Source organism: Dermacentor silvarum, chromosome 5, assembly GCF_013339745.2.
Source record: "Dermacentor silvarum isolate Dsil-2018 chromosome 5, BIME_Dsil_1.4, whole genome shotgun sequence".
In the NCBI taxonomy this organism is placed as follows: Eukaryota; Metazoa; Arthropoda; class Arachnida; order Ixodida; family Ixodidae; genus Dermacentor; species Dermacentor silvarum.
The window spans coordinates 17,106,991-17,123,630 of NC_051158.1; the positions used below are offsets into that span (position 1 = coordinate 17,106,991).

At 47.4% G+C, this 16,640-nt stretch overlaps 1 protein-coding gene across 1 annotated transcript in view; it reads right to left on the reverse strand.

Annotated features, from left to right (window-relative positions):
- Nucleotides 1-16,640, reverse strand: part of LOC119452963 (polycystic kidney disease protein 1-like 2) — a 55,479-nt gene that overhangs the window by 27,789 nt on the left and 11,050 nt on the right. Inside the window, exons 11-16 of the mRNA XM_037714924.2 lie at nucleotides 9,424-9,532; nucleotides 6,909-6,982; nucleotides 6,376-6,506; nucleotides 2,321-2,447; nucleotides 1,639-1,818; nucleotides 621-840 (exon numbers count right to left, since the gene is read on the reverse strand). Coding sequence (XP_037570852.2) covers nucleotides 621-840; nucleotides 1,639-1,818; nucleotides 2,321-2,447; nucleotides 6,376-6,506; nucleotides 6,909-6,982; nucleotides 9,424-9,532 — 841 coding nt within the window. The remainder of the gene's footprint in view (nucleotides 1-620; nucleotides 841-1,638; nucleotides 1,819-2,320; nucleotides 2,448-6,375; nucleotides 6,507-6,908; nucleotides 6,983-9,423; nucleotides 9,533-16,640) is intronic.

The following is a 16,640-nucleotide window of genomic DNA, read 5'->3' on the forward strand; positions in this document are numbered from 1 at the left end:
CGAGTCATGTTCGAGTAAAGAAATTTACGGCGCAAGCTAGACGAGGACATAGAACACATACGACAGGACGTACGCCAACTTCCAACTGATTTTATTCAAGACAAGAATTTGTTTTTTTTATGCACAGCCAAATCACGTGATTATTGTGAACATGCTACAAAAACAATAACAAAGCTCGAATGTTCTGCGATCAGATGCGCATGCATGCTAAACTTGCGCAATCTTTTCGTTAGCATGCGCAGATGATCGCTGAACATTAGTGCTTTGTTTATGTGATTGTTTTTGTAGCGTGTTCACCATGATTACGTGACTTGGCTGTGCATAAAAAAAAGCAAATTCTCGTTCTGAATAAAATTAGTCCGAAGTTGGGCCCCGTCCTATCGCATGTGCGCTCTGTCGATGTCTAGTCCATACGCCGTAAATTTATTTGAATAACCTAACATTCGTTGCCAGTGCTTCCAAACATTTCCAAAGAACGTGCTTTCTAATGAATTTTTCTCGCCTTCAGAATTTGAGGAAATACCGCATCTATAGCTGCGGAGCTCTTTCTGCCCTCACACATGCAGAGCACGGTTTCTTTTCATCAACCTCGTAGTGCTTTGAGTCTCACAGCGACTGACCGTTGGCGCTGCGTATTGTGGACAAGTTAACCATGAGGTCGTAGGCGTTGAGCTGCGGCTTGACCCGGTGCCTGATGTAGACGAGGAACTGCGAGCTGGGGTCATGCGGCGTAATCTCGATGTTGACGGCGGAGTCTGGCTTGGGCACCACAAACTGGTGGTACACCATCTCCTCGTTCCACTTTACCTGCGGCGCAAACTCCGTCGGCTCCGGGAGGCCCTGCATTGAAACAGAGGTTGCAGCTTGGATGAGTTAGGCCCCAGGTGCTTGTCGCATCTAAAAAACTGTCCCGCGTTGCACGCTTCACTGGAAAGTGAGCATTCACAGTAAAGCTTCAGGAGCAGAGCGACCAGCTCCGCCTTTGTGTACTCATTTTGAATTCGCATTGGTTACCAAATGGCCCAATGAACAACGGAATGAAAAAAGGAACCACACCTGGCCTCAAAGTTTGCGTGGACTATTCGGAGACATCTGCCCATATTGTTCGTCTTGCGCAGAGAAAGCTACGATCACACATCCCTTTGGACCTGCCCTGGTCCAAACCATATCCGATGCTACCTGCAAACCATGGGCCTTCATCTCAAGGCACCACCGCACTACGATTCTCGTATCCATGGACCCTCACCGAGCCTTACTGATATACATATATTGCCGAAACCAGCCTGAATTTGTACATTTAGTAATTCGTGCCATTGAGTAAACATCTGACAAGAGAAACAAAGCACGTGGACCAGTTTCATGCAAATGCTGAAAGAGTGACTGGTATTATAAGCTTTTCAGTTAGGTCAGTTTGTAACATAACAGCCCCAAGTGCCTTTTCAGTATAGTGCTTCGTCCATGGGCACGTATAAAGCAGTTGATGCGCACCCGCCGCAGACGTGGGAGCAGACCTCGCCGCATATTGCGCATGTACTCCGATGGTGGTCATCGGGTACGAGTGACGGTGAATGTCATTTGGACCTCGGTTATCATCGACCTCAGTGCGTCAAATTCACGGCGCACCTGGAGTGTGCCTACCGTTCCGTTATCCTTGGCCCCTTTGCGCGGGACGATGATCTCGAAGTAGTCGGTGGTGTTGCTGACGTCCACGCGGTACAGGTTTTCGTCCAGGATGACCAACTGCAGCGTCTGCGTGTCCTCGGACAGCACGTCCACGCTGCCGCCGAAGGACTGCAGGATCGACGGCCACGACACGGCCTAGACGCGCCAGGACGTCAAAGGGTCAACACAGCAGCGGGATATTCAACCTTTGTGCAACAAACCTGCGTTCATTCAACCATCTGCCAGCATCACCGGTTCTAAATGCTCTCGAAACAATGCAAAAAAAGATGGTATGTTAAGAAAGGGAAGACAAGAAAGCGCTGGCTATCAGATATGATAATCAAGACTCTATTGTCTCGCCCTTCTCATACGTCCCGTCTTTTCGCGCTGTTGCGAGAATTAACGCGAACCCACCCAACTTTCGATACTGTTGCTCTAAATCACACTTTCTTCCCTACAAAGCCAGTGTGTAGTCCTTCTCGGGTTGTAGTTTCCTACTCCTTTGTGAAGCATCTACCGTAAATGAGTAAAGTGAAATCCCACGGCAGTGCAGGGACGAGGTAAAAAAAAAATATTTACCGAGGTACCTGACAGACCCGAGAGGCAAACTCCCGTGAGTGAATCAACGCTAAGGACGGCGACCTCGATCGTCGCTTACCATGACGCCGAGAGTCTCGTTCCCGGCGCATGTTGGTCGGCTGGCGAGGACGTCACAGATTCCGGGAAAAATGTACACCGCGTCGCCGTGCTGAATGGCACGACCGCTCAGCGCTCCACCGCTGAACCTGCACAAAAGGCACGCGGCGGGCACGTCACTCAGCGTCGTTGTTTCGTTCACTCCGCGCTCTATAATATCGAATGGGAACGACAGAACTCGGTAAGGCTTCTTTGTAAGTAACACGTGAATACGACATTTGGCCCTCTGCTTGCGGTCATGGCTACGGACCGTAAGGAACACGTTTGTACAAGATTCTTGGTGTTTATAACGATTCAGCTCATTTAAATTTTTTTCGTCATTGACAAGAAAGATAACAAGGAGACTTACTGTGCGCGCACCCGCAGATGAATGTTCGCTCACGTAAATGTAAACTCACGATAAATGTTCAATTCCAAGCACTCGTACTCCCAAGCACTTCTCTTCAAAATCGCATTAGCGCTTTGGTGTCCTTGTGCATACTAAAGGTCCTCGGCCAATATCCCAGGATCCTAGCTTACGAGAACGATCTGCAGTCTTAGAGGCAATGATTCATACGCAGGATATGTTGCTGAGAGTCGTAGGTTGGACACGGAAACAGATTGTGTTCTATGGTCTCATCCCGCCCGCAAGAGTTCTATATGCCAATTTTGGCCATTCCGAAGAGGAATGAGTAAGCGTTTGTGAAGGCAACGCCCAGCCAGAGGCGGCATACTAAAGTTGTTTCACGACGAGAGAACCCGGATGGCAGGCGAAGTAGCCTGTCAAGTTTCGGTGAATATATAATCGCGAGTTGGTGAAATCCGGCGAATTCCAATGTCGAAGCGTAATGCTACGTGCATGTGAGTAAAGTTGCTGCACTGCACCGTTTCTCAACAGTGGTATACGTGCGCGCTGATCTTGCTGGCGAGCAAGTGCGTTCTTTCATCTGCCCTGTCGTTGCCGACAATCTCGCAGTGGCTCGGCAGCTACCTGAAATATATTGTCATGGGCATTCTCGAAAGCTTGGCGGGGAGCTTGTCTAATTTCATATACCAGCTGACCATTAGAGCCAAGACCGGAACAAACTCTAGCGTTTGCAGTACCCATTGATCAGGCGGTTGTTGAATCACATAGTTGATGGCACATTGGAGAGCCACGAGTTTCGCTGCTGTCGATGCTATAACACCCGAGAACCTTAAGTGTATAGAGATAGAGCTCGATGGCACAATTAAAGCTCCGGTAGAACAGTTGGAACTGGTAGATCCGTCCGTGTACGCGGTCAAAATAGGACTCATTTGTGAGAAAACGAGACAGCCGCTTCAAGGACTAGTGGTGTCATGCCAGCCTTCTTGGCAATCCTAGGAACTGAGAGGGAGCTTACGTGAAATTTTTAAATGTTTACGAGGGCTTACAAATGTGCCACTCACACATGTTATTGGCATATTTCAGAGCGGTGCATAATTTATAAATTTCGTTCACTCTAGATGTCTTAATAAGTGCACTATACAAAAATTTGATGTAGTTTATAATGGCTGAGATGCATAGTTGTAAATTTGATAATTCAGGTTCTTTTTAGTTTTGCGATTTTCAAGCATTTTCCTAAAAAAGTATTATCAGCTTAAATTGAAAAGTCTACTTAAGAGGAAGCTTTAGCTCGAGTGCTCCTATCTAAATACATGTAAAAGGAGAATTCGTTTTTTTTTCGGCAACCACTGCACCAAATATGACGAGGTTTGTCGTATTTAAAAGAACAAAAATCAAATCAAGTGACTGTTGGTTTCGAATTTTTGATTTAGGTAGTCAATTCTTTGGTAAAAATTGACAAAAGGTGCACATTTTCAGAAAACGATACTATCAAATTCGCAACTGTGACTTAGCAATGAAAATGTCACAATTCTGTGAATTGCATCTAATAGTACATCTAAAGTGTACAAAATTGATATGTTACACATGAATCTCAAAAAAGCTTATTAATATGAAAATGAAGCTTTTGAAAAACCCTAGTACACAACGTAACGAATTGACGTAAGATATAAATAGACGAATCGAATTTGTCCGCTTTGAATGGTCTAATGAATGCCATTTACAAAACCGCGATATTTGTTCTTAATGCAGAGGTATTAATTTGTAAACTTCGTGCTTTCAATTTTTTTTAGAATTCGAATTTTTGAAAATTCTTTTAAGAGATTCAGACCCTAAATCGAAATTCCGCTTCCAACAGCCACTATAATTTAACTTTTTCTCTCAAACGCAAAAATTTCATTAAAATCGGTTCAGTGATTATCTCTGAAAAGCGTTTCTGCGTTTTACATGTATTTGAATAGGCCACGTCGGAATTGAGCCCAAGCTAAAGTCTCTTCCCACAGTCGACAGGTTTTGACGTTTTATTTAACTGCAACAAATCTAATCAAATTAGGCGAAGCAAAGGCAAAACAAAACAATTCTTCATTCCCGTGTATTTGGGTACAAGCTCCTGAAGGTATGGCGGTGAACACAAACTATTCCGTTTAGTTTTTCACTCGTAACCGAGCAAGAGCGGGGCCTGTTCCTTGGAAACCATCTGAAGCTGGCGAGAATGGCACAAGAAGAACAGCACCGAGCTAGAGATCGCGAGCGAAGGCGGCAGTGCTACAAAATGACCAAGCCGTAGAATCATGCGCCATCTCTTGATTTTTGTCCTTTCAATAGTCCTTCGATCTCCGACGTAGTCCTAGTCCGGAATGCATGCTCGTGTTGCTAGCTCGCGCGCATTTCGACCGCGCTGTAATGTCAGTGTGAGCACATTAAATTCCCAGTTGCATCCGAAAAAGGTGTTCCGCCTTAGGTGTGTTGCAGTCGGATATTGTACAAAAAGTGGTCGGGTGGACGGGGCACAAGGAGGCGAGTATAGCGTCTATATATCGCAGTACAATTTCATATAGTGTGTGCTCGGTGCACAGAAATATTCACGAGTGTTTTAAGTTGATTATATATTATGATACACGTTTGTTAGCCATAGCTTAAACGTACCTATAGTGCTGTAATCAGCTTGTGTGTCGATGTGACATTGTGACACCGTAGTTATTGTAGTGTCTCTGTATAACGGAGTGTGATTCTCAACATAGTTGTAAACTTCATGGTGTCGAAGGTTAGGGGTCCTACAAGCCACTCCTGTGACTTTTTCCGTAGCCACCTTCATTTTAGTGGAAATAAAAGAAACATTATGACCTCGGGTGAAGCCACATTTCTCCCGCGAAGTATTGTACAGAACCGTTCCTCTCCTCTCTCCAGTCAACCTATATATTTTTTAAGTACTACATAGAACACCAAGTTAATTTATAGTCCTGCAAACATCTATTAAACATCTGAATACCACACGTTGATTTCTAGCATGCATATAGCCCCTGGAAATTGCAAAGCCTGGTTATCGAACATTTATTATACTTGCAAGCGAGGTTCGCAGCATGTTTCCAGAATATTGTTGTTGAATTTTTCATGGAAAAATGCAGTATGCTTGCAAATACAGGCCTTCTGAAATTTATGCAATGCTCAGCTTAGCGCGCACTTTCAGCGGGTGAAACCACAAAGTCGTCGGGCTAGAAAATGCAGTTTCCAGCTAAACGTTCAGAACCACACTCCAGACTATTTTGGAAAAGTTCCTTTGTTTTCGTCCGAACTCTTCTGAGACCTGGGCGAACCGCTTGGGACGGTTTCATCGTTTTGCTCCTGTTCAGGTTCAGGTCCGAAATGACGACATAAATTTAGGTTCGGGCTCAGTTCCGGTTACGGTTCGGCCACTCTAAAAATGCTCCAGTTTGCAATCGCATGATCAGATGACAAGCAAAAATGTCGATGTACATATAGTTAAACCTCGCTATAACTAGACGGAATATAACGAAATAATGAATATAACGGAGGGAAATTTTTTTTGGAATCCCCATAGAGATTCATATTGAAGTACATGCAATAATGTATATAACGAAGTAATTCTGTTTCCTTCTTCAACTTCGTTATAACGAGGTTTCACTGCGGTGCCGTGTTTGGGCGGCGCGACTTACATGGATATGGTAAGGCCGAGACCGCTGGGCGCGCGAAACTCCAGGGGTTTCTCTCCGACGATGATATTCCGAAGGATGGCCAACACCAGGTCGATGGTCAGCTCCACCATGGTGCTGATCTGGCGCTCGGCCTTTGTTTGAAGACAAAGCGGCGTTCTTAGGAAGTGCTCGTATAGGTGGCTAACTGTAATCTCTGTGTACAAAAACTTCATTATCCTCATTCTGAAGGAAAAATGGTGACACAGAGACAAACGTACATCGCATAGGTAACACTGTATGAGTAGCGATACAGAATATTCCTCTTTCACTGCTCCGTTTTGGACCAGAATATTATTTCGTATAAATGCGCATGATACGATATTTCAATAAATACAATTTTGGTTGCAACATATCTTACCGAATAAAAAATGCTTTACAAGAAAATAATACATCCTGCATACTTCTTTTATGCTTGTAACGGTGGCCGATATCACCAAATGTGTATCTGTAATCGGCAGAGGTCTCCTAATAATGTGGCAAGACGTGGTATATACCTCCTTTCTTTCATTGAGGACAACGGCTCTCGCTAAGGCGACGTCCATAGGAACAGTCCCGTCAAAGAGGCTCTCTGCAAAGAGAACCGTTCGCGACAGATCAGTTTTCTGAGAAGTGCGGTTAGCAAACAACAACAGACATGGGCGCGTCGCATCGCACTTTGAACGCACCGAATCCATGCAAACAGCGATATTGCACTAGGGAGGCGAATCGCATTATTTCGCTATAAAGAGGGTATACTGAGAAGAGTAAGTCGTCTCAGGCGGTGCATACAAATGCTGGTGTATCGCTTTGAGAGTGAGATGAAAAAATGTGGTTGATCCCTCTTATATAGGAATCGGTATAGAACACGAAAGTGAAACGTGTCTTCACAGAAGTAGTGTAATGTTTATTGCACGTTGATATATAATGTCTATTGGTGTTTTGTGGCTAAAGCGCCCTTAGGCGTTGATGCACCCACGCTGACGCCTGGTGGCACGTCTCCTCCATCACGACTACCAACGTCGATGACCATGAGCAACCGTCGTGCATATGGAAGCTGCACTACGCTGCACACGCTAGCACAACGCGAAAGACTAAGCACGTAACTGACACACTAATACAACGCGCAAGACAAAGCACGTAACTGAATCGTCAGCGAGTCAAATCAGCGCGTACAGCGCGTCGTAATTGCAGCCTCCGCGATCAACTTCAGAAACATTTTCAGAGCTAATTGCGGAGGCCACGCTCCGCTGTGCTGAGTACGGTGAACGCCACCTAGGTGGCGTTGGTAGTGCTTCTTGATGCCAGCGTCCCTTCGAATGCTGGCATCGAGGCGTCATAGTGCTGAGACCACCGAAGCGTTCACTGTCGGTGCGCGTTAGTGTCATAATGCAGTACTTCTCTTTTCTGCTCGTAGGCGGCGGCACCGCCCCGAGCAAGAGCGCGGGTACACGGAGGAGTGTTAGATATATAAGGCGCGTCTGTGTAGCTCTCTGCAAATGCGTTTGTGGCGCAATGGGTTAAACGCTCGGCGATCTATCGTCGCGGACCGAGAGGTCGTGGGTTCGATTTCCAAATTTTGCATGTTTGTGGAACTTTTTCTTCTGGTTTCTTTCTTTGTATTATGTTCTATGACGTATTTCCGTGACGGAAATACGTCAGTGAAGTCTTGGTGGACCCCGGCATAAAACACTTTTGTGTTAAAAAAAAAATCACAGCATATCCACGGGGTGAATGATGATGAGTGGGCGAAGCTCCGGAGGGAATCATCGGATCTCCCGCTTAAGGCGACGCTAGCACAAACGCGTTAGAAACGTGCAGTACTCTCTAGTAAGGGGAGCGGCCACAGCGTCTTACGCAGCCATTTACACATGCCGGAACGTGCACCGCGTTTGCCGACGCCATCACATGACTGCTGAGAGAGTATACCCCCCGTATTCATAAACGCTCCTCGACTTGAACTTGACTTGCCACCGCCTTGGGCAGCGCGTTCGAAACGCGTTGAAGGTAAGGCGGAGAGGCCACAGCGTCTTACACCAGCTTCTTACACGGGCCGTAACGCGCTAGCACAAACGCGTTAGAAACGCGCTAGAAACGCGGCCTTTCGTTAATGTTGGGTATTTATTGCCATCGTGGTGCGTTTGTCCATGTGCGCTTCGTGGCGTAGTGGGCTAACGCCGCGCGCTCGGAAGCGAGGGGTCCCTGGTTCGATTCCGCGCTACGGACACAACTTCGGAATTTTTTTTCTCAGACTGGTTACATTTTTCTCAGACTGGTTACACACTACTACTACTACGACGGGGACGGAACGGGTGCCGCTATAAGGAGCTTCGCTCCTAAAAAGTCGCAGTTTCACCCGAAAGGCGAAGCATCAATTGCGATAGCAACTTAGTAGTGAGCTATACGGAGTAAGGATAGTAGTTTTATCAGCTGTATAAACTTGTACATGCAGCAGCACCAGAAACGCGCAGAACTGTTGTCGACGGCGTCGGCGTTTTGCCCGCGTTCGCACCGAACGCGCGCGGCGTTGGGGACTGTTGCCAGGGCCTCTGGGGCGGCGACTCGGAGGTTTTCGACGAGATCAGAACGGGACACTCGTCGAGCAGCGTCGGAAGTCTTTATCACCTTCTCGCCTCCCAACGTTTTTATATAAATACGCATTTGGTGCCTCAGCTAAACGTCGCCTCCCCTCCCTCCCTCCCCTCTCCCTCCCTCCCCCATCGGCCTTTCACTACAGTGCCTAGAATATACAGTATAATATACTTAAGTATATTCTAGGCACTGTACTTTCGCCCGGCGGATGAAGTCGCGTTTGCTCTACATATTTGGTGATTTATAATGGAGGAAAGATGAATTGAGATTGTAAAGGAGGAAAGAGACGCTTAATTCTGCAGCCCTTCAGGGAGCACGGCGCAGAACGCGCGTTTGTTCTCCGCCGTGCGTTACGATGTACTATTACGACGCGCTAATAAATGCGATACGCCACTGCCGCATTGATCAAACGCAGCCAGCATGGCCGAGGCCTTGTTTTACCTTTTTCGGGCTCCCCTTCCAACGCGATCTCCGTGTCGTACTCGATGTTGACGGCCTTGGCTCGGTCCGTGGGCATCACTATGCCCGAGATTAGTTGCTGAGTCATGCGCTGGAAGGCAAAAACGTTATTGCTCGTTGGTTGCTTTCTTAACTGCTGAGGAACGGGAAGGTATGTTACATCAGAGTCGGCTGTTATAGTTAATAAACTTTAGTTAACTCGTTCCCCAAGTTATAAGAACAGCCTCACCGAAAGATAGAAAGAGATAGCGAAGGGGTGTGGGGGCGGGGGAGGAGAGGGTCCCGCTGGGCTACCATTCACAGAGAGACAGTAAGGAAGGCGAGGGAAATAAGCAAGGGACAGTTAAGTCGCGCGTACGCTGACTCGTCCTTATTAAGTTACACGTCCAGGTAATACTACTATGTACAAGGTATAATGGTACACGACGTACGCCTTCGCAGTATGTCACCTACATTATTTGTACTGAAGTCATATAAAATTACGAGAGTGGCACCACATTCAAAACATTCGTCTAAAAAAATGTGATGAAATGTGCATTGACGCTCCGATTAAGATCGCTCCGAACTGATATAGAGGAACGATTTTGGGAAACTTAACTCGAAACGCCAATGTGTTTGTAGCACATCAGAAGGACGGATAGCTCGAAAGTGCACGAGCTTAGATTTCCGTTAAGCAGACATGACTTTACCACAACGCGACTTAAAGTTACCAATTGCAATATGTGCACATAATTATATTACTAATTAGTTTAATTAGCTATGCTATATACGGAACTACGTAGTGAAAAAACAAAAGGCAGCTAAATATCCTCAGTGCAACAAATATGCGCCTTCAAATGGAACATTTTTTTTATTTAAAGCAAATCTTTCTATCTCTTCTTTCTCAGAAAGAAGATAAAGAAGAAGAAATCGCGCGTCTGCTCTGTCGACTTCTTGCCGTATAAGGCGAGCCGGCTATGCAGACAGTGCAATCATGTGATCTTCTGGATAGCGTGTAGATAGCGGCTTTGAAAGGATTACGCATCATGTAGAGGGGAATCCAGCGCAATAGACCAATTATGCCACGAACGGACGCAAATGCACGATTGAATAACAACCGTAAAACTCTCCTCTAATACGAAAGCTAGATATTTGAGGTGGTTGGCGCATGCGTTACACAACGTCAGCGTGCCTCGTCATTCCAGTTCGCAGCTAGTGATTAAAGGCGCTGTGGCATTACACCACCTTCAGTATAGGCAATTCTCTGTTTACCACTATACCATCGGTATGGAAACAGGTGTGTTTGTGAGTGTATGTTTGTGCGTGTGTGCATGTGTCCGACTCGAGTCGAAGATTACTTGCACGAGAAATGAAAATGCGTAATGGACTAATTAGCAAAACTGTTTTCATTAACTATTCAACTAATTACTTTACTGCCCAAGTTGAAATTTACGGATTGTAGCCGTTGAGTTCGCAAGATGTATCTATTTGGAACAAATTCTGAGGATGACACCAGTTTCGAGATTTTAACTCCCGAAGTTGACTACGAAGTACACTGGCGCGCAGTTACTTTTGCGCTTGAATGAATAAAACGACGTTCTCTTAAAAAAAAGTAAGTGAAACAAAATTGCATTTTTACCGAAAGTTTGACCGCCCATATCTCGAAACCGGCGCATCCTCAGAAGTCGCTTTAATTATGTATACCTTGCAAACTCACCGGCTACAATTTGCAGATTATAATATGTGCCATACGTTAATTATTTAAAAATAAAATTTGTGTGATTTCGTTAAATCGTTTATTACATATTTTGACTTTTCATACAAGTAATGTCCAGCCTCTTTGGGCAATTTATGAAAATTCTGTATGGCCTAAAAGAAGACTTGATATTCGTAGGGGTAAAACAATCAGACGCCATGCCATCACCGACGCCATCATATATACTGAGAAGCAACGGTTTAACCGACGCTTTTATTCCAAAGCACGAGCTATAGCGCGCCGAAAATCAACAACCGAAGCGATGGTGATGGTTATGTACAGATGAGAAAGATGACGTCCTTAATATAAATGCTCACACTTATTGCCCCCGTGGACGGAAGCGGCCAGCCTGGCCGCTAGATGGAATGGCTTGAGGCGGGAAACATGAACAATTTCTGTCCCGCGGCAGCGTCGGTCAGTCGGTGTATCAACAGGTGTAACGCGGTAGTTCACTGGTGAGGTCTGTTCTATGACTTCGTAGGGGCCGATGTACCGAGATTGAAGCTTTTCACATAAACCAGGCATTCGCACAGGGGTCCACAGCAGTACATCGTCGCCAGGGTTGGTAGAAAACGGCACGGTGAGTGGCATCACAACGACTCTTGCGGTCTTCTTGGCTCGCATCGGTGTTCATGCAAGCACGGGGGCGACATTGGACAAGACGAGACACAAACTGGTCGCAAATGAATGATTAGGTGTTTAGAGGACCAGAAAAGAAAGGAACGTTGAGGGCAGATGTTGGATGTCGGCCGTAGACAAGGAAAAATAGAGAGTAGCCAGTGGTTTGCTGGACAGCGGTGTTGTAGGGTAATGTTACAAATGGGAGAATACCATCAGCGTCAAGGTAGTCGTCAAGCCATGGTTAGTGATGCCGTCACCTCGCCCTTGTCGCTGTATAGAAAAACGGCCGGAACGGAGCAACGAAGAGCGTACCAGCGTCTGTCGAAGAAGAGAAAGCCGAAGCGGCATCGGGACACGTGCCCAGAGGTTGCACGCTCCGGGCGCGAGCTGCGCGTTCTGCTCGCGGTCTCATCGTTCCACGTCTGCCGTCGGAGTAAGGCTGCCAGGACGAACGCTCCCGGAGCTTCGCTCGTTCCATCAGATCGCGACCAGCTTCCTGACATGTCAACCGTCCCAGCTCCAAAGCGCGCCAGACGCAGGAAGTCACATTCGAAGCTATCGTGCGGCTCACCGAGCAGCGGTACCAGGAACGCGGCGTCCAATATGCAAGCAAAGCTTCCAGAACTCTTCGGCCGACTCACGATCCAGCAGAGTGCTAACGAAGACGAACGTCGGGGAGACGCTGCCGGACACAGACCACCTGTTTCCAAGCGCTGTCCGCAAGGTGAGCTTCCCACTACTCCAACTGCGACGCCGAGTGACACGACCGACGCTCGGTCATCACCGCATAGCCCCAAGCCTTCGGATAGGAACGAATGCGAGGCAAGCACTTCCAAAGTTGTCGAGAATGAAACAGGTTTAATTGGAGGGGCAGAGGGCACCGTGCATGAAGAGCCATATCCGAAGGCTGTCACCGACTCCGATGTGGCTGATATCGTAAGGCAGCTGCGAGAACTCCTGCAGGAGAACGGCCCTTCCCAGGAGGAGGACCTGCTGAAGGCGCTGAGCGCTTCGCAGGCTCAGCTCATTCTCGAAGCGTACGGCACTTTGACCGCCTTCCTGGACCAACGGCCAGGATTTCGTGTGCTGCATGAGGACCTCTACTCCTTCGTCTACTACGAGGAACCCGGCGACGAAGACGAGGAGAGCAGCTGCTCCTCCCTCGTAAGGGATGGAGCTACAGCCGTGTCGCGCTTGGCTTGTTCCATGAAGTATGACAGCAGACGCCATTACGCGGTGGCTCGTGACGGCCGACCTCGGCGAGCACGCACCAATTCATCTAGCAGTAGCTCTTACGAGTCTGCCATGGATGGAGAGGAAGGAGACGAAGAAAACCACCAACGTTACCGAATGAAGGATGTCTGCAGCCAGGTGCCCTCACGTTCCGATTGTCAGCCACGAGCCCGGCAGGTGGCGCGGCAAACGCGCGACGCCGAGGTCCAGACACAGGAATGGGACGCCACAGAGATGGCCGAGTTGGAGTTGACGCTGTCGAAGCGAGAGGCCGAAATCGCGAAGCTCAAACAGAGGCTGAAAAACCTCGATGAGAGCCATGCACGCGAGATGCAGAAGCTTCGTATGAAGGTCGTGAAGCTAATCAAGAGGCCACCATCAGAACCGCTGCGTAGTGCGGCAAAGGTAAAGAGCAGCCGTACCACCTTGAACGATCGCAAGCCTACCGCCACGGACGGGGCGTGCACCCACGAGAGCGCGCAGCCACGACTACGGCGATTGCTGCGTCAGAGGTCTCCGCCACCTCGTCCCAAGCCCGAGGATAAACCGCGCGCGCAGGTCGTCGACCCGAGACCCCGGCCAGTGCCCGCCTTGATTGAAAGTAAGTTGAGGAGGACGACAAAGCGGCCGCCGGTGCCGGAGTTTCCTGAAGTTCCCGAACGTAAGAGGCAGGCCGCTGCTCCGGGCTCGGACATTCAGTGCGGCTCCGGAAGATGCCCTACCAAGACCAAGACGGAGCTGCTGATTTCAAAGACGGTAGAGATGATCAAGAAGAAGCAGCCGAACTACACGGACCAAGAAATCCGCAGGCGTGTAGACCAGTTGCGCCGGACCCACGGCGGCTTTTCCGGGATGACCTTCAACGCCATCGTGGCACTGATGCTTGGCCAACTGAAAGGCACACCGCAGCCAAAGCGCTGAAAGCATGTGGAGACAGCCAGCTACTTCAGAGATGCTGCCAGCCGGCTACGCCTTTTCTTTCTTTGATTCCTGTGAAGTCACCAATTAAAAGTAGTGTTACTTGTTTATCTGCGCTTTGTTTGTTGGTGCTGCCTTCGTGTTGCTGCTAAGGCGAGCTCGGACCAGCTGCGGAAGAAGCGTGGTGCAGTCAAGGCTGGTGTTACGAGAACTGCTGCAGCAGCCGGACCCCGACGCGTTCCACGTCCATGAGCCACATCAACTACCTCGCGGCCAAGGTAATTGAACTCGGTGTTGCAAAAAACAAAAGTGATAAAGAATAAAAAAATGAAGTGTTTAGGTATGCTACAAGAGAAATGTGAGAAAGTGGTCACGAGTTTTGATAACTTTTGAAATGGAAATGACATTGTACAAAACTGTGTGTGTGTGATAATGGTAGAAAATTATCAAAACTACGAAGTTACCAGGGCAATCATCTTTTTGTTGTCTTACGTGACTTCGTGTCTTACGTGGAGTGATACGTGACAACGGAGAAAACAGCTTTACTAAGCCATCGTGATTCAAAAAAAAAAAAAAAAAGTAACGCGTTGTCGCAGAACGGGCCATTTTTTCATATTGTAGAGCACACGTGATTAAAAGGGAACAACTCAACGATACTGCAGCCACAACATCGACAAATGTTCATGTTAAATAGTTGCTTACTTGTTCGTACTAAAAAATACAGGGTGTTTCACTTAATTCGGGCCAATCTTCAAAAATATGCAAGTGCTACGTAGCTGGACAGAACCGAGGTAACGTTGTTTGTCATTGCTTGGAGATACTCGGATTATTTCTTACATATCGCCTAATTAGATAGTCACGCTTAATTAATTATTCAGCTTCACAAATATTATAATTATATTAAATGTGTCAATGAGAAAATCATAGAGCAACTTGAAATTCAACTCCAGATACAGCTTTCTGTTGCTCAATACGTGCTGCATAAACGTGTTTCTCCGAGCCTGAAAGAAGCCCGCGAGTACACGCAAAGCGCCTCGAGCGGCTGTGAAGTTGAATAATTAATTAAGAGTAATTATCTAATTAGGAGGAATGCAAGAAATAACCTGAGTATCTCCAAGCAATCGCAAACAACGTTACCTCGGTTCTGTCCAGCTACGTATTATTTGCATATTTTAAAGCGAATCTTTATATGTCTAGGCGAAATCATATATGGCTAGGCGAAATCGCCTGTGTACAGGAAACTATCATCATTGGCTCGAGCGTTGCCTTCTTCCGCAGCTGGCTAGTTGGCGCCCCTCGTGCTCGTGCTCGGCAAGCGCTCGTGCCACTGCTCCCGCGTTCGTCGTCGTCGCCTTCTTCCATAGCTGGCTGCGTTGCCGCTCATCATTCCAGCGTAGAATTTCACTTCTCTTCTGTCGTCGTAATGGGGAGGCCGCGTTTACGGGAGTATGAGCCATTGCTTAAGGCGGTATGAGCAATTAATTGTCTCACGTAACGGACAGATTTAATTTATAAGCATTTAAATTTCGAAGAATCGCAAGCGGCAATGGTGGGCGAATGCTGCTATAACCACAACGCCGAGCAAACTCGAGATATCGAACGCAAGCGACAATGGCGGACTGCGGGCATACCGTCAGTGACGCCAATCTTTCCGTTGCAGCCGAACGTGTGTGTAACCTCATAATTGAGAAATACTTTAATGAGTCCTCGGGATTAACCCAGGGATAAACACCGGGGCCGCATGTTTCAGCTTCGCTGGTTAACCATCTTCACGGAGTGGAAGGGCCGACGAATTTTTTAAAAGATTGGCCCAAGTTAAAATGAAACACCCTGTATATATCATGTTCAAGAAATGGCCACGAGTTGAGTTTTTATGTGACGGCAAAATTGAAGGGTACTCAACACTGCGGTATCCAAATATGGCGTTCCCTCTCACTTTGTAGGTGCTCCCACGCAGTTCGCAGCGTGTCTGCATGAGCCAAGTGATGCGGGAACTTTCTCAACGCGAACCTGTCTTCGCGAGCCCTCCCGGACTTTGCTCACCGTGGTTCACGCTGCTGTCCTGTCGAATAGCTCACACACAGGACAACACTCGTATAACAAATTGGCTTATATGTGGTCCCGTCTGCACTACCGCTACAAATGTGCTGGTTAACGGCACTGTTCTCCGAAGATTTACGCGGTGAAACAACAAACGGTAAATAATATCCTCACTGCAATAAGCATGCCCCATGAGAAGCATAATTGCTTTAATAAATCAAATATTTCTATGCCTGCTTTGCCGGGGTATGACGCGTTTGCGGGGTCTGTTTCTTTTCGAGCAAAATGAACCAATACTAAAGATAGTACACTATTACGATTGCACTATCTCCAGGATCGGCCGGCCCACTCTATTCGGTGGTTCGACATTGGAGAATTTGGAGACAGTGCGTGTCATAGCAATGCGGGTCGATGCCGGAGTAAGCACTGTCTCCTGCATCGAGGAGAGGGTGTAATGCACGGTCGCTTAGGTGGCGTGGTGAAGGGTCTCGGCGTCTCGCAGACATGCCTGGAACCGGGTGAACGTTTTCACTTTGCTGCAAGACGCTGTACTGAAGGTAATCAGTAGTATTCAATTTAATCAACCACTTCCCGAAAAAAGCTTCACATAGACTGCAAATGTGCGTTGAATCTGCATATATTTTTTGAGTGC